The following is a 21719-nucleotide window of genomic DNA, read 5'->3' as shown; positions in this document are numbered from 1 at the left end:
AAATAGGCGTTAGGTTAGGGCGATGATGGACGACTGGTAAAGGCCAGGTCGTTTTCATTTTTTTATAGATTTTGTAAATTTCATTTTTCAGCTTTATTATAGTTTATTTCATATTACATTTCTTAAATAGTATTTTTGTATGTAACTTTTTTTTTTAACAATTTAGCGGCAGCATGTAAATGTTACGGACGGTTTGATGTTTGACTTAATTTGTGTAATTATTTATTTTAGAATGTGTTTGTAATTTTGATACTGTTGTTTTTGTAATATTTTCTTTGTAATTTTTTATGTATAATTTAATATGTGATTGGCATTTTTTTTAAGGGGGGAGATAATGTGGTGTATATGTGGGTATGCCAATAATAATGTACCGTCAGTAGTGATAATAATAAATCAGTCCAGTACCAACCGCCGTTTCATTAACACCCCTACATTACAAGTACAATAGAAATGCTGTTGATTATTATCGAAATTTATCAGGCAGTTAATTTTTTTGAATTCATTATTGGCTAAAAATACATTCAATATCACAAAACAAAATGAGATAGACAGCAAAGAAATCCTACAATTATACCACCTTTGCTTACAAAAAAAAAGATTTTTTAGAAATTCACTAATGCTTTTCTTTTGTGTCATAGCTTTATTAACATACCTAAAACCATGGGCCTCCACATAGTAAGGGAGGGGGAGGGCACCCATAACCCAACAAATATAAAAAACATACAATAACCATGTACTTTAAATAGAACCATATATTAAAGGTATATGCCCCTAGGCCTAGCCAGAACATAGACTGGCAATACCTTAGCCTATAACATACTGTGTTTAATGTTAAATAAATAAAAAAGTACTTACTTTAACTTCTCCCTTTTCTGTGACAGTAACTTGGTAACATGGTAAAGAATCAAAACCAGGGAAGTCTTCAATATCACCAGTTTTCAAGTTAAAGCAAGCTCCGTGCCATGGACACCTGACCCTGCCATCTCCTAAGGCTCCAGTAACCAGTGGGGCTCCGTAATGTGTACACTTGGTGCCCACCGCACTGAACTCCCCCTTTTGTTTAACCAGCAGCACTTTACCATCCTCTCCTATATCAAATACTTTCATCTCATTTTCCTTTAGATCATTTGCCTTACAAACCACAGATTCCACATAATGGTTTGTTGAATCGGTTCGTGATATTGTCCCACCTGTTGATTAAAACCTTTAATTTAGTTTTTTCTGTAAAGTTCGAAAAAATTGTTTCTATTTTTTTCTACCACTATTAAGAGTTTTGAGCTACAAATAATTTTTATAAAGAAAAGTACCCTTACTATTTTAGCATAAGCAAAAAAAAAATTAATTACCAAATATTACATATATTGAAATGTTAGATTGTAACATAATTCGTAAGAAATAACTGAAAAAATACTTTGCTACGAATAATTTATTTGTTTTACACATTTAATATCCCTTCGTGTATTTTATATGTTATATTTGCACTATTAATTATTTACTTACGATTTCCATTTTCATTTTTACTCGTTCCACATTTAGGGGAAAAGGATCTTGAAGTTGAAGTTCCCATAACTTTATTTGTAATCGAATGCTCTGTAATAAATGTAACACACGTTCAATACAAGTCTTCACCACCGCGCAACTAATTAATAAATTTAAAATATGTTGAACTGATTACTTAGTAAAAAGATAAGTGGAATCTAAACGGCAAATGTAATAGAAAGGAATTACCTTGAAGAAAACAATTCGCGACCTTATTCAAGTTAAAGCGGCGGCGGAATACAAACATTTTTCCTGTTCTGCACAGAATAAATATAACTGGTTTTCGAAATAATTTTTATTCTGCTTGGAAAGAAATCTTTTAGAATGTTCCGTTGATTTTAATATATTACTCTTTTTCTTATGTAATAGTGATAATTTTATATCGATAAGCTTTTTTAAAAATTGCGCAATACTTTCAACGTAAATACAATCGGATTTAATATTAAGAAAAAGAACTAAATACAAAGTGCTTTTCGTAGAAGTATAAAGGTTCCTTTCTAAATTACTTAGTTTATTTCAAATCTCGTTGATAAAATAGGAGTCAACATCCATACTTACACTTTAATTGTTAACATTGAGTAGGAGTTTAAAGCAAAAGTTAAATTAATAAAAATTAAACAAATGAAAATAGAAAGACATTACTGTTCTCAAAATAGTATTGAGATGCTTTATCTGTGACTTGAGTATGAAGTTTATGAAATTTACATCTGGCAACTCCATTGATTGAACACTTTTCTGATTATGGTGGATGACAGACGTGGCTCGGTCGGTTAAATATATTATGATTTTTATGTCTAAGTGAAATTATATATTTAAAAATGTCGGATGTAATTGTACCGAAGGGTCAACCAGCTCCCGGGGATCCCGAAAAAAAAGGTTGGCTGTTTAAATGGACTAATTACCTTAAGGGATATCAACGAAGATGGTTCGTGTTGTCAAATGGACTATTATCGTACTACAGGTAAATTTTAAAGAATGTGTAAGGTTTTTGTTGTATCGTTGCTTTGATAATGATGTCACTAATTAATTTCATGAATATGGAAGTATCAAATTGGAATTTTGCAGCGTATTGGTTTTCGGCAATGACGTATTTTGTGTTTTTCCTATTTTTAGCTAAAACTTGGGATTCTATCAAATACCTTTGCTATTTTTCTATTAGTAGAATATCAGCTGGCGTTAATAAGCTTACGTCTTTGCCGCACAAATGTTCCCGTATTTAATAGTGGTTACTAGACACAAAAAACATATACATGTTTTAAAAAGTACTGAAGACTTCGAAATAGATTTAATACAAGATTATTTTTTTAATTAGAAGACAATAATCGAGCCATTATATCTTAACTCACTATTTTTGTTAGAAAAATATTGTGTTATGCAACACTATTTTTATTTAATGTACATCAATAAACATATGTTTAATTGTAAGAAAATTTCTTATGTCCATTTAGACTAAGGATATATTAAAAGAGATGTATTGTATAATATAATGAAAGAAATGACAATCATACTAATATTATAAATGTGAAAGTTTGGTTGGATGGATGAATGGGTGTCTGTTAGAGTTTGTAGCCTAAACTGTTGAACAGATCGCAATGAAATTTGGCATAGATGTAGATGATAGTCTGGAAGAACACATAGGTTACTTGGTTTTGTTCTTTTTTTACTACAAGAATAGATTTGCGGGCGAAAGCTAGTCAGAAATAATACAAAAAATATAATGTTATATTGTTACCAAAAATATTCTGCTCCATAAAAATGGAGATTATTAAATTCCCAGTAATAATAGTTGTACAGAGGTGACCTGTAAGATACTTAACATTTTCTATACAAAATTTTACTGGATTCAGTTGGTTAGAAAAACCCAAAATTAAGCCTACTTAGCTATCCTTAGTATATTTCATCCCTTGCTTGTTACACACACTTAGTTAAGAGAAATAATATTCATTTTTACTTTACAGAAATCAAGCGGAAATGGCACATACATGTCGTGGTACAATATCGTTACTAGGTGCATTGATCCATACGGCTGATTCATGCACATTCGTAATCAGTAACGGTGGTACACAAACATTCCACATTCGGGCCCATGATGAAGTGGAGAGGCAGAGCTGGGTCACGGCACTGGAATTGGCAAAGGCAAAAGCTATGTTAGTTTAACAATTTGGTTTTTGGCTGTACTGCTTGAAGGAAAATAGTTCTATGAAGACCTATTTGTATGTATGAAATACTTTAGGAAGATGATTTTAAAAATATTGGCAAAACCAGGTGGCCATATTCTCATTTGCCACATTATAATATTAAAAAATTCATCCAAAGAAATCAATCTCTGGCCTCTTGGTCCTAACTACTACATTCTGAGTTGATTTATCTCTGTTAGTGTAGATATCATGTTAGAACCCTACATCAAGGGGCTTCCTTGGTTCTCAATGGACATCTCAGAATGTGTGTTACAGTTGTTTTTATCATGTTTTGCAAACAAGGAGATTAAAGATTAAATTCCCACTATTCTAAGCACGGCCTGTGTTTAAATTACATTTACATACATTTAGTGACTATACTACATAATATATTATATTTTTTTATAATAGCCGAGCACAAGAATCAGATGATGATGATGATCAAATGTCAGATGGGCAAGTAGCAGTTGGTGGTGGTGAAGGAGGTGAATCTGAGGATGCTGGTGGAATAGCTAGAGAATTAGCCGCCCGTTTCCATGACTTGAGGACATGTTCTGAACTTGTAGCGAGGCATGGCACAGCCTTACAAAGGTCTTTAGTTGACTTAGAAGTTCCGCCCACTGACACAACTAAACAAGTCTCGGAGAGAGCAACATTGTTTAGAATATCATGTAATGCTATGATGAATGTAAGTACTACATAAGTCTTTTATTTATTCTCAATCTAAGCAGTGATTAGTATGGATAGATGGATAGTAATGGATAATTTATTTAAAGTTCTTAACTACCTTAAAAAGCTACGAAATCTATACTAATATTATAAAAAGGAAAGATTTGTATTTTTGTATGTATCGAAATAACTCAAAAACTACTGGACCAATTTAAAATATTCTGTCAACATTAAAAGCTATGTTATTACTGAGTAAAGTAGGCTGTATTTTTTACTATTATTTTTTTCCATGCTGATGAAGTCGCGACCAACAGATAGTAATTGCTAAAATTGCGGATTATCTAATCATCTTGGCTAGTTACAAAAAGTATACAAATGACCACAAGCAAACAAAGAATAAATGAGAGCTATGCTATTATAAATTACTTCAACTCAATAAATAATATTTCTCAAGGCATGTTCGGAGTTTATGAGTGCAGCTGCCGCGTCGAGCGCGCGAATGAGTCGTGCACTGCAGCACGAAAGGGAACAGAAGATGCGGCTGCAGGAAATCGTAGAGCAGTTGGCGAGGCAGCACGACAACTTGGAGAAGACGGTTACAGCAAGGAGCACCCCTCACACAGGTTAGTGTATTGCAGGTAAATAATATTAAAAAAATACTAAGTTCGACTTTAAAAATCTTGATTTATCCTTATAGTATTATGTCTAGAGACAAGAATAAATATTGAACATGTCTACGAAATTAGGTTAAGCTATTGGAGGTCATAAAAATGTTAAATAACATATCATTTTACTTGTTAGTTGTTTTTGTATGGTAAATATAAAGTACTGGCTAGTTAGGAAGTTCCTAGCAACTAATATCCATCCATCAATCTAAACTTATAATTAGTAAGATAGTATGTGTTATGTTGTTGTATGACTATGCAGATTATTTGGTTACATTAAGATAAAATGTAGGTAATGAATGACTCATGATCCCAATTTTATCTAATCATTCTTTGCTACAGACTTGTTGAGTCTGTTTCGACTTTATTTGTTTTTGTTTTTAATGGTGACCATGTTTGCTTAATTCCTATTACATTTTTAAACATAAAATAGTAATTATGTTAAATATGATTAGGTTTCATACACAACCTAGTAATAAACAACACCTTTGGTATTTTTTTTTGTTTAATATAAAAAATCTGTACTTGTAGGAGAGTTAAAACCAAGACATAATTCTTTATCTGGATTACATCACCACAGATTATCAGATTAATTAGTACTCTATGTCAGTATCTCATAGTAATAGAATACACAGCCTACAATGAAAGTCTTATGCAGCGTGGTTGAATTGACAGATAACAAAATTAACATCATGTCGCATGAATGATGTAATTGGGGTTCACTATATTTGTGTGGATAATCTAGTCTTAGTGCTCTTATCTATTAATCCTTTCGTTCCTAGCCTGTACCATGTAGTATTATTACAATCCTTCTATGAAATATGCAGAATCTAAGAATAGAGATTCAGATAATTTGGCCTTCTTTTTCAGTTCACTTTCGCTGATTAGCTTTATGGCCTACATCATCAGTCTCTTTCTGACTCCCCTCTTTATCTATGCGTTCTTCTTATTTTTAATTTAATCCATGCATAAACGAAATTGATTATTTGACAAAGTTAGTAACTTATAAATTTCCAGAAAAAAAGTCACAGTATAAATTTGCTTAAGGGTCATCTAAATTATCTGCTGGTCAAATAGGTCAATAGATGTCACTGCCATCATGAACACGAAATTGGAGCGGAACGAATCGATTAGTCAGATTTCAATTGATCATTGCTGTGATTGTTCCCTTCTATATAGCATTAGATAAACTTAAAACATAAAAGTTACACAAAAGTGGCTCCTGATGGTGGTTGCTAAATTAAAAAAAAGTTAGGTACTACCCTATCAGCCACTGTACTCAAGCTGTATATATATTTTTATCAACATTAGAATTCATTTACTACTTAATAATTTAGATGTGAATATTAATGTAACGCAAGCTTAAAGTGTGTTAAAGGTTATGGGTAAACAAAAATAGATTCAGTTAAATTCCGCAAGTAGCGTACTAAATTATTTTGCGGAAATAGATAAATACTTTATAAAAATGACAGGAAAAAAAAGTAAACCAAAATTGTGGAATTTGATATATGGCAACATTTAATTTCGTAGTGTCGTGTGACTTACGTGAAACGGAACGCAATCGCAAACGAAATGGTGTGATGGTGACATGGTGACGGAAATCAAATCAGTCATATTAGACGGCCGATTTGTGATCCAAGGCCTTGTTTCATTATCAACAATACAAATTAAAATCTAAGAGTGCTTCAAAATACAAACAAAAATGTGTCAAATGTTTAAAGTCTAAGTGACGTTTAAAGGTACGACTGAACTTCATGACGACAATAATTTAAAATTATTTTTACATCAAGGTTGCTTTACTATTCCAAACTGTTTCAATAATTGATGTATCATCTTTGTTACGTGTATTCGTTTATTTAATTATCATCTTTTAGTTACGAAGTTTCGTCTGTTACATGAAATGGTATGTTTTATGTGTATTTATATCATGCGCGTCTGAATTGATCTTGGCCTTGTGTTTATCTTACGCGGAAAAACATTAGAAAATAAATAATTAAAACTGCATTTGGATTATCATGAACAGTAAGTCATGAATAAATTACAGAATAAATAGGTAAAATCTATGTCAGGGCTTTATTCTTGATTTGTTATTCCTGTTTTTCTCTCTTTATTCTGATTGAATTCCTCGTATTATGTTCGTGATTATTGCATTCTAAAACTATTTACGAATGTTTTTAGTTGTGTCAATTGAATAGATAAAAGTTGGATGCATAGTAACAAAGACAATGACACTGGCAATGTCATCATTTGTTGCAAAACATGATTGCTTTTATGACTTTCATAGTATTTGTTATCATACTTCATACTAATATATTATAAATATGTGAAAGTTTAGATGGATGCATAGATGTTTGTTAGAGTTTGTAGTCTAAACGGCTGAACAGATTTCGATAAAATTTGAACTAGTTATAGAGGATAGTCTTAGAGAACACTTAGGGTTCACACTTTTGTTTTTTTTTTTAAATTTCTTGCGGGCGAAAACTAGTTATTTCAATTTCGATACCTTACTAACCTAGTTTGCTTACATTTAAAATATTTTAGTAAAATGTTAAAAGAATAAGTACAGTCTACAATGTAAATAATGTTAAAGGCCTACTACCATTTGTCCTAATGATTTGCAATGCATCAGTGGAATGTAATACAGATTTTAGTATATACTTAATTATTTTTCAGATCAAATAATACAAGATATGACTTATTATTACAACCTATTTATTAATTACATTGACAGAATATTTTATGCATCAAGAAGTAACCAAAGTGACGTAAATTTTGTTCTTTATTTGTACTGTAAAGAATATTGTAAACAATGTGTTGATCATTAGTTTCACTTTGGTACATAGATAAGAGAATCTTAATAGTTATTTGATAGAATACAATGTAAATAATATTTACTGCATTAATTTCTTTGTTTATTACTTTGTTTCATATGTATATTCTGTCTTAATATTCTTTGTATATTTTTATCATATATAAATGTAGTATTAGTAATATGTTATTTAATTTTAAACAACAGTCTCGTTGGGTTTCTATATATTTTCATACCATTATGGCCTCCTGTAGTCTAAATAGTCTAAGCAATTTAACTAATGAGTTTTGATTTGTATATTCCCCGGAGTGGTAGATATTTGTACTTATTGATTTTAAAATTAACAACTAGTTTATGTATTAACATACTTACTTCATAATATTTAAGTCTGTTTGTCCAATTATAGTCTATACTAATATTATTAAGAAGAAAAGTATTATAAAAAATTATTGGATAAATCATAAATTATTTTGCCTTTCGAAAGCTAAGTGATAGCTATATTTATTATAGCTTTTGCTTGTGTCTTCGTCTGAAGCTAAATAAAAATTATAATAAGTATAGCCTATGTTACTCAGTGATAACAGCTTTTTAATGGTGTAAGAATTTTAATAATCGCCTTGTAGGTTTTAAATTATGCCATTACATTAAAAAATATATAACCTTTTCTCTTTATATCTACATTAATATTATGTGGAGGAAATATTTGTATTTTTGTAGGTATTGAAATAACTTAAAATCTACTAGGCAGATTTCAAAAATTTTTTCGCCATTAAAAGTTATGTTATCACTATGTAACATTTTTTTTTTATTTCACGCGGTCGAAGTCGCGAGGGACGGCTAATAAAGATATAGATTAGTTTTTTTATTCCATGCGGGTGAAAGAACAAAAGCCAGTATGCCATCTTACTTCTTACTATTGTGTTATAAATGCGAAAGTTTAGATGGATGGATGGATGTTTGTTAAAGTTTGAAGCCTAAACGGCTGAATGGATCTCGATGAAATTTGGCATAGAGTAGTCTGGAAGAACATATAGGCTACTCACTTAATTTCTTTTTAATTCCACGCGAACAAAGTCCCGTGCGAAAGCTAGTAACTACTAATATTTTCAACAGGTGGTAACAGTACAGGACAGGGTAACGAAACAGAGGATGAGGACCATGAGTTCTTTGATGCAGTTGAAGAGGGGGTCAGCACTGCTATGGACGATAAGACATCGTTTGTAATCAAAGTGCCTGTAAGTACAGCATCAAAATTATTATTTACATGACTAATATACACTTAGCCTCCATTGTGATAATTATTTTTATGTTGGTACCGGTTGAAGCACATTAGAATATCATTGTTGAATTTTCAGGTAAATAGGAAAAATAAAGTTAAAAGCGGAGAGAGTTCTGACGAATCTGAAGGTGAAACGGTGACGGAAACACAACAGGTAAGTAGCAATACAACAAATTAAATGTAATAATAATACATATAATATCATATCATTAATTATTTATTGCTATTATTGTTTTACATTTGCTTTATATTTACCCTATGATAATGTTTTTTGTAGACTTATAATTAAATAATTAAAAAGATGAGTGATTAATTGGCAATTTTTTTTATGTAAAAGTAATCAATCACTCTCATTGACTTTATTCAAATGAAAATGTGATATAGAATCTCTACAAATCTCAGAGAGTAATCTTGCTTATCTGTGGTAGTATTTTTAATCTGTTTACTACAATTTCATGTGAGTTTACGTTCAATAATTTCGTGTAGATATTTTAGTATTAATTTATTATTTATCTCTGGATTCTCGTCAATTAGTCTGTATGTTCAGGATACAAAATTAACATTTATTATTGATATAATATTATTTTCAGGTAATATTTGTAGAAGACAAAGGTCGCGTGGAGAACAACATGGGCGGTACAGAAGTGAATGTTGATAATACTACAGAGAAACAACTGGACAACAAAGAACAGACTGTTAAAGTATGGGTATGTATTTCATTTTTACATTTAAAATCCCACTGGTCCAGTGCGGGTTGATTTTAACCACACATATGTGGAGGTTGCATCACAATGTTTTACTTCACTGTATGTTTATGTACAGTAAATAAACAATAATGTTTATTGAGTAGTGATATTAAAAAATATTATAAACAGTGTTATGAATCTGTAATCATGAATTTTGCTGCATCTCTCTTATCTCTTTGTAAAAATAGAGACAACAATATTTAGACATCTATAGCTCAGTAAGATTTTGTGGGAGTTGTTTGCTTGTATAGTAACAAAGTAAATCCGAATGACGTCACACAAAGGCCGGAAATATCAACCAAGTGAATATCTGATAGCAGAATGAATCACATGATAAGTCTGCATCAGAAACTTAATTACTTGATATATGTAGTATTAGCTCGCTCGCCACTTTGTCCCCGTGAAATAAAAAAAAATAGAAATTATAGCCTGATGTAGCTAAAAGGAGCTTTTTAATGGTGAAAGAATTTTTTTAATAAAGTAGATTTTGAGTTATTTCAATACCTACAAAAATACAAATCTTTCCTCTTTATAATTTTAGTAGTGTTGTTCTAAAATTGTTCATATAACAGGAAAAAATGTGATTCTAAATGAGCTCGTAATTATTATCAGAATGTGAATAAAGCTTCATAAATTAAATTATTAATATCCTAATGCTATAAACAACTGAATGTTTTATCTATACTAATATTATAAAGAGGAAAGATTTGTATTTTTGTATGTATTGAAATAACTCAAAAACTACTGGGCCGATTTTTAAAATTCTTTCACCGTTAGAAAGATAATTTGTCTGTGAGTAACATAGGCTTTAATTTTACGCGGGCGAAGTCGCGAGCAACAGCTAGTTTGTTATAAACATCTAATTTAAAATTTTCTTGCCCTATAATAAAAAATCTATATCTATGAACTTATTGAAAATTTTACCCTTCAATACATGATGATGCGTTTATACATAAGTCTTTTCTTCCTTACCCAGAAGACTATTTTGAAAAAAAATTTTTTTCTTTTTTTTCCTTCATTTATGTTCAATTTACTACCCATTTCAATTTATGGTATTTATATTCGTGCATAAAAGGTAAAGTGTGGTAAGTGCGACTGTAAGTTACTTCTAGACTAAGTAACATGGATTTTAACTTTCAGCCGCATGTCTCGGAGGTGACGGTGAGCATGGTGGACAGTCACCCGCGCCGAGTGCGCGTCCCCGACAAACCTAACTACCCTTTAAGTTTATGGTCTATCATGAAGAATTGTATAGGTATGTATTGTTGATTGTAGTTATAAATGCCTCTAATTTAATTGTGTGAATTTACTAAAACAAAACAAAACATGCTTTCTGTTTAAATAGTGCTTTGACACCGAAAAATCACCAACAGTCGGAGACTGAAGCTATGTTTAAATATGTAACAGCGTCTAAAATAATCAAAACTTGGTTAATCTCCGAATTTCACTAAAATTTTCACTTCTATTAGATTATAAGCGATTACGAACCGTTTAAGATGCGTTTCAGTATAGCCTAAGTATGAAGAAAAAGTGACAGACTTATGCTCAAATCGAGAATTCAATACCTGGGGAATTTATAGTTGACTGTAAACTCTAAAAATGTTAATATTATTTTTTTTTTTAAAATAATATTTATGAGCTAACACTAATCGGGTCTGTTACTTATTCCAGGTAAGGATCTATCGAAGATCCCAATTCCTGTGAACTTCAGCGAACCGCTGTCGATGCTGCAGCGGCTGACGGAGGACTACGAATACTCCAGCATCCTTGACCAGGCCGCCACCTTCTCAGACCCTGCGCAACAGCTCGCCTACGTCGCTGCCTTCACCGTCTCATCCTTCTCCACTACTTCTAACAGGTATGACATATGTATATTTACTGACTGCTACCTGTACGTATTTACAGTATCTAATAATATTTTGATTAGAAAAAGGAGTACTTTCACTTCGCTTTTGGAAAATGTTGCCTTCACCGTATCATCTTATTAATATAGTAAATGCGAGAGTTTGGATGGATGGAAGTTTTGTTACTACCTAATTTTTTGATCTCGATGAAATTTGACATACATGTAGACCGTCCGTCTGAAAAGACATATGCTACTTTCTACGTTTTATTATAATTCCGCACATATCTTATCTTGGATAATATATGGTTATATCCAAAATTTTACACTGCCTCGCAGTATCGCAAGAAAAGCTAACTTGAAGTATAATTAAGTTTGCAATTTGTTCCAGGACAAACAAACCGTTCAATCCTCTGCTGGGTGAGACTTACGAGTGTGACAGGATGTCTGACCTCGGCTGGCGCTGCATCTCTGAACAAGTTAGTGTACATCTTACTGCCTACTAATGTTATAAATGCGAAAGCCTAGACAGCTGAACGGATTTCTACGAAATTCGACATAGATGTATGCGGGATTCTTTTTGTTTAGCTTTCGAAAACTGCTGGTCCAATTTCAAAAATTCTTTTAATGTTGAAAAGTTGAAAATTGTTTAGAAGAAAATTAGTACCGTGCTGTAGAATTGGCGCAACACTAGATTATCGGCATAAACGTCACGTCCCTAGCTGACAGCTGTCAATGTCACTAGAAGGATGATTATTCGCGAGTTACAATTATGTTAATTGTTTAAAATTATTGAGTGTTTTTTTTTCTATTTCCGCGGGAATGAAGTCGCGAACAATGTCTAGCATTTTATGAAATGCATGTAATATTATAATGAATGAAACGTTTGTATGTTTGCGTGTGCAGGTGTCGCACCACCCGCCGATGGTGGCGCAGTTCTGCGAGGGCGCAGCGGGCTGGCAGTGCTGGCAGGAGTTCACCATGACCACCAAGTTCCGCGGCAAGTACCTGCAGGTCATCCCGCTGGGCGGCGCCTCCGCGCTCTTCCCGCACTCCGGCAACAAGTACACCTGGAGGAAGGTAACCTTACTGCATCTCACTACATCACACTACATCACACTACATCACACTACATCTCCCTACATCACACTACGTCACACTACATCTCTCTATGTCTGTCTATAATAAACAAACTCTTCTTTATGTAGGATCCTTTAAAATTTTAAATTAAAAACAGTATAACAATTTTTTTTTTATAAAAATAGTCGACACACTCTCGATACGCTATATTTTCACGCTATTTAATTTAAGAGTTAAATAAATTGGTTTACTATAGAGACAAAAACTATAAGCCAATAAACTGCTTTGATAATAGCAAAATAGCAATATCGCCATCGTGGGAGTCCTCCATTGTCATTTGACATTTGTAATTGAAATTTTAACGTATTGAAAACATAAAAAAGTTTTTATTACCGGATGCAGCCACACAAGAAGAGCTACTACTACTAAAGATAATTTTTTGATACCTCGCAAAGAGCAACGTAACTAATTAGTCCTTGCGATAGTATTACAAGTAGTTTTGTACGGCAGGTAACGACGACGGTACACAATATAATAGTGGGTAAGCTGTGGATGGACCACCACGGGGACATGGACATCGTGGGCGAGGCAGGCGCGGCGGCGGGCTACGTGGCGCACCTCAAGTACCACGCGTACGGCTACTTCAGCAAGGACACGCAGCGCAAGGTCACCGGCGTCATCAAGGACCCCCAGGGAGTGGTATGAACTCCTTCCGTTCCAGGCTATCCTCAACATTTATACCAAATTTTATCAAGATCCATCCAGTTTAGGTTACAAATATCTAGAAAACAAACATCCATCCATTCAAACTTTCGCATTTATAATATTGTTAAAATATATAAATTACCCTTTTCTGTCAATTTCCATTTAGAGAGCGCGGCCGCGGTTTCTTACTCAACCTAACACACACGGAAAAATAAATGCGAAGCGTCATCGCGTCTATAGCGGGTAGTGTTGCCAACTCCCGCCGATATGAATGATGAGCAGCAACAAATATTAATATTATATGTCTGTGTGTGTGTCAGCCGCGCTACGTGCTGCAAGGGCACTGGGACAGCCGCGTGGAGGTGGCGGCGGTGACCAGCGCCTCCGCAGACAACACCGTCTGCAAGACCGGCAAGTTCCTGCTGGCCTGGCAGCGGGCGCCCGCGCCGCCGGACTCCGACAAGTCAGTATTGTTTAGAACAAAATTAGTACCGTGCTGTAGAATTGGCGCAACTCTAGATTATCATAAACGTCACGTCCCTAGCTGACAGCTGTCAATGTCACTAGAAGTATGGATAGTTTGGCGCGTAACTTGAGTCTTGACGAGAAGTGTTGCTCTGAGTTTAGAGCGACAGTAATAATAAAATAAGTTGTCTACAAGTATCAACATCAACAGCTCACTATAAGTCCCCACCGAAGGGCTTGGAGCCTACCTTAAGTTAGGGATTAGGCTATAGTTCACTACGCTAGCCCACTGCGGGTTGGTTGACTTTACACGTATTTTTTTTATTTCTTCGCCTATATGTACATGTTTGCAATTATTTGCATATGTTTTTTTCTTCATTGTAAAGAGCGTCGGGTAAATTATGTACATATGAAATTAGAAGAATACTATTACTCACGTTTATTTTTTTGGTGCCATAACCGAAAAAATAGATCATAATAAGATAAGATAATACCGTAAAAATAGTCATACTCATTTATTTACTGCAAGTGATCAAAACATCTTTTTTTTATTAGGATTTTTATATATTTTATTTTATGAAGAAATGTATGTGTTTATGCAGATGGTACAACTTCACTGTGCTGGCGGCGCAGCTGAACGAGCCGGAGGAGGGCGTGGCGCCGACGGACTCGCGGCGGCGCCCCGACCAGCGCCTCATGGAGGAGGGGCTGTGGGACGACGCCAACGCGGAAAAGCTGCGTCTCGAGGAGAAGCAGCGCGCCAAGCGCCGCGAGCTGGAGGCCGCAGCGGAGGTCGCTACATATATACACTACGCAACTAATACACCCTGTTTATACTAAAAGGGGGTGAAACGAACGGCGGGAACACCGAAATGATTAGTGACGCCACTTTCAGAACTTTTAATCATTCGATAGTGCTTATTGTTTGATACTTATGGAATGAGATTCCGAACTACGTATCTTGAATGTCACTCGCTAGGTAATTCTTAGTGAATCACTAGGAAATGGTTAAATAAATAGAAATTTTAGACACCCAGCTTAAGCATAACAAATTCTACTATGTTTGATAAACAACTGTATTGATAACTCTAATGACCAATCTCAGATCATGGATAAAAAAATCGAATAACCAGTTTAAGGTTCAAGTTCAAGCTTCAAGTCTAAAAATCATCCATCCAAACATTCCCTTTTTAAATAACTAGTTGTTACTCGTGACTTCGTCTGCGTGAAAAAAAGCCTATGACTATGTTACTCAATGGTTACGTAGCTTTGCAATGGTGCAAGAATTTTTGATATTCACTCTATAGTTTTTGGGTTATTTCAATACATACTAAAACTCAAATATTTCTTCTTTATAATAGTAATATGTATGTTTGTGCTCCAGGCTGCGGCTGCGAGCGGAGCGCCCGCGCCGGAGCCCCCGAAGCCGGTGTGGTTCACGCGCGCCGCCGCGCCCGGTCACGCGCATCTCCGCCATCTCTACACGCACCGCTACTGGGACTGCAAGGCGCGCGGCGCCTGGACACAGTGCCCAGACATATACTAACACCCCCACACCCCCACACCCCCCCACCACCCTCCATCTCATGTGCTAAATAATGTATTATTCAAGAATCCATTATAGTTTGTCTAAATAAGAATGATTAGTTTGATAATTTACTAGAAATGGGTTGTGTGAAATCAGAAATTAATCTTTTTCGTTTACTACTCTCATAGAAGTTGTAATCGATAGATTTATAGCTATACCTTATGGAGTAAAAATTAAAAAAAGTTTGTTACTCAAAGTCAAATTAATAATAAGATATACAGAACAAATGAGAGTTTATAAACATTTATTACTAATACTGTCATGTATATGGAATTCGTAAATCTTATTGTCGTCGCATCACTGTTAACAACTAGAACTGTTACTTAATTTTTTTAATAGGTGAATAGCAATTTTAGTTATATATTTTTTAATCGAATATCGATAGTTCATAATTGCTATGCGCCTATGTTTCGTCACTACCCGTCTATGAAGAACAGAATTTAGCTTCATATAAATTTAATTTTATACTTTATGCGTGATTTATCAAACTAAACAAGCTTAATTAGACAAACTATACATTATTTCATCACCAGCTCACTATACGTTCCCACTGAGGGACTCAGTCTACCCTTTTTAGGGTGACATTATAAAACGATACTCACATTTAGCTAAAGTTAAAAAACAGTTCGACTTATTACTGAGTGTCTGTAGTGAAAATTGTAACAAAATCGCAAAACAATATGAAAAACATACTATATTTTGCATTAAACAGTCGAGTGGGCTAAACGGCTCCCACAGTGACCGCTTAGTGACTCAAGCTACGGTTAGTGTACTAAAATCGCGCAGAATTTTGGGTGTCTTTTTCCCATTGAGTACGATTGAGTTAAAACGATCGGCCCAACGGGAAACAGAATGTTAGTGCCTTAAGTAATCGCGTTTACTCAAGAAAGGATTGTTTTCTGCCAAATGTCGAAATAGATTCCGCCATTTAATAAAACATACCTACAAATACAACACATAAATATATACAATTTGTGTATTCGCGTGTCTGTCTGTCCGCAGTCATGTATATTTAGTCCGATGTCAATTTTATATTATAATTTTATAAAATATTAAACTGATAAGCTCCTTAATTCTCTTTTGTACGAGTCTTGTGTAAATGTTTTGTTTGTCAATGTGTCTGCAATCGTTTGTACATACAAGAGTAAATCATGTAAATATTTCCTTTTGGTATTCATTCCACGATATTTTATGATGTATTTTTCTCATTATTTATTGTTATATTTTTTCTAAATTTTTTTTAATCGTCGTATACGCTACAATCCAAATAATACGCTAGAAACTCATGTAACAATAGCAATGAATCCATTATTTATTCTCAGACATGTATAACAGATGTATTTTAACTAATTTGTGATGTGTGCTGACCAAGATAAAAATTTTATACTTTAATTTAAGAAATTATTGTTTTTTTACGAGAAGTATTTGTGGCTGAATTCGGCCTAACTCATGGAAATAGACTAAAAAATGAAAAGGTCAAATTTGTATTTAATCTAGCTAATAACAACGAATATTGGAATCATACAATAAATACGAATAAAAAGTTACATTTATAAAAAAAAAGCTTCTCTTAGATTAACTTTGTAAATATAATGCAATTTAGTATGCAAAATAATATAACGCATTAATAAATTTATTTAAAAATATACATTTTGTTTCAATATGAAAATAACTCACGAACCAACGCTAAGAAAATGCTTACTAATAAAACGTGATAAAAAAAAATATTGATTACAAGCTATGTAACGGTCCAACCCAATAAGAGGTCTCAAACCACTCCTTAACCAAGCTATTTTAAATGCTTTCAATAATCTAAGGATCACAATAGCAATGTCCATAACCCGATCTATCGTTTGTTGTGATGAATCCATTTTTGTATTATAAAAACTAATATCAATTTGCAGTGAAAAAGTATTAAATTGTGTCTTTCAATAAGTGTTATATTTTGAGAGGTGTCAACATTACGCAAGTCATCTCGCCAGGGTGACCACACGCCTGTTTCAGGAAGTTTCAAGATTACTTGTGATTTATGAACACCATTTATCTAATGATCTAGGGAAAGTCTTTGAACGCTGACTGCACTTTAAATATCGGCTTGTATTTTGTAAGATCTATAATATATTGTACATTTTCAAGTGTATGTAAGATAATTTGTTAATATTTTTATTGATAGGACGAGGTTGATTTAGCCATAACATCTGTATTCCGTTACGAGAATTAAATGCGTCGAAGATGAATTTGTTTTATTCACACCCATATTATGATCCCTTTTAAATCTGTATTAAATATTAAAAAGGAAACCAATTTTTGTAATTTCAACATTTTTATTAAGAAAACGGAAACAGTGAAAAAGTACATAACTGTAATGCGATTGGTTACATTTGTAAAAACATCTTTTTTACAGTTAAAAACTCAACTAATATTCCACTCTATGCCTTTTTGTCCTTGAATAGAACGAATTTATTATATTGTGTAACAAATAAAAGGTATTTATTTTCATTTAAATATATTTATCAATATAAGCGCCAAAAACTAAACACGTTTAGAGAAATAGGGAACAAAAAGGCATAGAATGAAAACATAGTATCGCATAGTTAGACATAAAGCAGATAAATAACCTCCTCCATATGGATAAATATATAAACCTATTGTTTCATTTTCTGAATAAACTTCGGATAGAGAAAGTTCAATAGCCATTTATTTAGTCAGATAGTGTGACAAAAGGTACAAACTCATATTTCAGCTTTATACATTTACATACATATGTGCAATCGGCCCTTTCGATCGTTCGGATTGCAGTTCCCAGGAACCGATTAATATTAATTACATATGATTTTAGCACTATTTGTCCATAGATTTACTATAATAAATAGATCGACTAAAAGTCACGTACAATTTCGTAATGCATTACTATTTTGAAAAATACAGTACACATATATGAAAAGAATATTTATTCTGGTCTTACAATGATTTGGTTAATTGATCTAAACAATAGGACAAAATACAAAAAAGCTATTTTTGGCGATTGCACTTTTAAATTAGATCTATAAATTCCACCGACCAATCATTTTATTCAAAGTTTAACAAACATTAAAAAGCAAGTCATGTCTATGGTCTGTGTGAAGCTTAAAATTGCATTTGTCAATCTATTTCTTTGTAATAAATCCATGGTTCATAGCTCATAGCATTTATATATTCATAAGTTAATGTACGCGTAAAAAATTACTTAAATCGGTTTAAAATTTAATAAAACACAAGACGTAGTGGCAGATGCCATACTTTGCTCTAACCATACATGTTGTGACCGAGCCGTTCCCTGTCATGGTGGTAAACAAGATTCATAAACATCGACCTATTTTAATGTACTCAAATCTAATGCAACTCGCGAATAGTTTAAATTAAAATAACACAATTTGTCCATTTCCTTAATTGATCAAAGAAATTCAGTCCGTTGAGAACTATGATAGATTGTCTGTAGGAGAAGCGTCACAACATCTAAACATTTCACCTAATATGGACTATCAATTATGCTCTATGAACTTTAAAAATTCCCGTTACATCTATTTACATATATTACAACAAGAAATCATAAATAATATTTCTATACCTTTGATATGAGCTTCCGTTCAGTGCGAGTTGAACCTCAAACTATTACATTGACATTTATATTGAAAAATACAATCAATTCATATACATAATATTTACACAAAGATGCATTTCTGTAGTGGTAGATGTTTACATATATTCCAATGTATATGAACACTTGTATGTTAAAATAATATTAACTTTACAAATATTAAATGAAACTATCCACAAATAGATTGTAAAAATAAAACATAAATTATATATGTATTATATAAATTTGTAAATACATTTAGTGTAAGACAATGGCATGATTTAGTCTGACCAATGTTAGCATAATTAAAAGATGTAATAATATTGAAGTGTCAACTGTGATCTTTATATTTCAATAGGATACAAATAGACTAATTCTCAAGTTAGCTATAAATATTTGAGATATCTTCTTTCTCCGTCTTACACGCGGCTTTAACATTGCGTGTGTTTCGTTCACACTCGCATTGCGTGCATTAAGTGGCTAACTTCATACAAGTGGCAAATACTCAGTGATCACACATTGTATTATGACAAGTATCAACATGGTTTATCTTAACAATACAAACGTAGCAGTCATAAGAAAATTATATTAAAAATACAACTAGATTTTACATCAAAATATGTTTTTATCATTTTTCATAGAACAAGTTTTTAGTTTTTTTTCATTTCTCGACTAGCTTTGGATAAGATATCCATAAAACTCTCTTAGCCCGCACTTTACAAGCAAATATACACAATCTTACAATATACAATTGCAGCTTGAAATGTAAACGAAAAATTCACAAAATAAATCTGGCATCAGTTACAAAATAATTTTTCACAAACATAGGAAGTAATTAGGAAGACCAAATGAGAAAATAAACATTTGAAACAATTAAAATAGGTTTCTTTTTGAATAAAAGTTTTTATTTTTTTTAATCAGAGAGCGACATTTAAAGAATTTTGAATTACATTTATATAATTTTATATTAAAGCCAATAATTGTTATTCAGATATAACATTAAAAAATAGAAGTCTCCAGTAGCAAGTAGATATATTTATTTTTATTTTATTACACCAATTACGTCTGGGTTGAAGCACCATACAATTTGATATCTACCAAAAGTCTCCATTGACAAATACATGAAAGAAATCAATCAAAATTACCAATAAAGTATATAATTGTTTACCAATTACATCAAATTTAATATAAATATAAAAATATGTGTGTACATGATAAATGGCATTGCTTTTGCTATATTACAATGTGATAATGCAAAGAAACAAATAGCCACAAAGTGGATAAATCAGGAATCCTTCCAAACTCTTACTGAACATAATTTAAATAAAATTTTGTTGTAAGAGTCAATACACTTGATAGAGTATAGCACTGCCATATAGTACATAGAGTCTTATTTATATCTTATATACAATGCAGCAGTAAAACTTAAAAATTACATAACAAATTAAGATGTGAGCAGCTGATTAGAGAAAGAAATTATGTGATTAAATAACAAAACTCAAGCGATAAACAGAAACATAATTAATACAAGCCCAATGGATGTTACTGTCACAATGGGCTCCTCATTGACCTGATACATAGACTTCACTCACATCTTCATGTTTCTGACAAACAGCTGTACAAAGACAGTTTTGACAGTAATTAACAGCGCAAATCATCAAAGCGAGAACATATTCAAACCTATTGTATGTCAAATTAAACAAGCTAGCTTCTAACGGCAGTTTAAACTTCAAAAAGAAATGCACAAAGCTAATGTTTTCCATACATGTGCTATGTACCAGGTCATACACCCTCATACACCAAATAAATAAAGCGTCCTCAAGACGCAGGAGCGCATTCTCTTATACTTTTTTTTTACATATAGGTGCAAATGTGATAGTTAAATGCCCACGTAAGCTCTAGTCCTCTTATATACATAGCGAAAACATTTTTTAAATCACAGCGAGAACGCTAACAAGGACTCCACACAGTATTAGATAGAGCGAGACAATTCACTTCGAAGCTTCCAAATTCACTTAGAAAGAGAACATTAAACACAGCGATCAAATTCACATCGCACGAAAAACGTCGAAACACTTGTTCACAAAATATTCTGAACACGCACTAGGAACAGTTTTTAACCAATGTTACTGTAACCGTTCGGAATCGCTTTATTTATTCACTATAATAAAAATATAAGCGGCGATATCCGACGCGCACACTTCCCTAAGCGTTATATCCTATGTCAGTTCCGACAGTGAAGTTTAACAGTTCACTAGCACTGAGCATTGCACACTGAGCACTGAGCACGGAGCACTAAGCACTGCGCACGCTACTCGCTGAAGTAGCGCACCTTGCCGCCGGTGCAACGCACTACGTCCTCCCACGCTGCAAACAACAAACATTCATTATACATCATTTTAATCATAATAAAATTAAATAAAAGATCAGAATAGATTGTGTTTGTGTAAAAGTTGTATGTTTAATTAGAATGAATTGTTAATAGCACTGACCGGCGCCGACGTAGTCTACTATCTGCAGCAGGTGCGTGTGGTGGTG

The 21719-nt window shown here is 32.9% G+C and overlaps 2 protein-coding genes and 1 long non-coding RNA gene across 3 annotated transcripts in view; 1 reads left to right on the top strand and 2 right to left on the bottom strand.

Moving 5' to 3' along the window:
- Positions 1 to 1836, bottom strand: part of LOC106109396 (apoptosis-inducing factor 3) — an 11013-nt gene extending 9177 nt beyond the window's left edge. The window contains exons 1-3 of the mRNA XM_013290883.1: positions 1729 to 1836; positions 1501 to 1590; positions 856 to 1190 (exon numbers count right to left, since the gene is read on the bottom strand). Of these exons, the coding sequence (XP_013146337.1) occupies positions 856 to 1190; positions 1501 to 1590; positions 1729 to 1786 (483 nt within the window). The 5' untranslated portion in view covers positions 1787 to 1836. The remainder of the gene's footprint in view (positions 1 to 855; positions 1191 to 1500; positions 1591 to 1728) is intronic.
- A 442-nt stretch (positions 1837 to 2278) lies between these two features.
- LOC106108496 (oxysterol-binding protein 1) lies at positions 2279 to 17069 on the top strand. The gene is made up of 15 exons (XM_013289677.1): positions 2279 to 2500; positions 3498 to 3686; positions 4128 to 4404; positions 4840 to 5008; positions 8973 to 9094; positions 9215 to 9292; positions 9729 to 9845; positions 11025 to 11139; positions 11556 to 11742; positions 12119 to 12206; positions 12634 to 12807; positions 13318 to 13506; positions 13833 to 13975; positions 14580 to 14769; positions 15362 to 17069. Exons 1-15 carry the CDS (start codon positions 2358 to 2360, stop codon positions 15521 to 15523), a joined length of 2343 nt encoding a protein of 780 aa, XP_013145131.1. The 5' UTR covers positions 2279 to 2357; the 3' UTR covers positions 15524 to 17069.
- A 3959-nt stretch (positions 17070 to 21028) lies between these two features.
- LOC106106374 lies at positions 21029 to 21719 on the bottom strand. Its single transcript, XR_001225803.1, has 2 exons — positions 21674 to 21719; positions 21029 to 21548 (listed from the first exon to the last, which is right to left on the bottom strand). It is a non-coding gene; the product is annotated as an uncharacterized LOC106106374 (long non-coding RNA).

The sequence above is a fragment of the Papilio polytes genome, unplaced genomic scaffold (assembly GCF_000836215.1).
Source record: "Papilio polytes unplaced genomic scaffold, Ppol_1.0 DF824269.1, whole genome shotgun sequence".
Taxonomy (NCBI): Eukaryota; Metazoa; Arthropoda; class Insecta; order Lepidoptera; family Papilionidae; genus Papilio; species Papilio polytes.
Note: the sequence above shows the minus strand (reverse complement) of the source record. Positions and strands in the feature narration are given on the sequence as shown.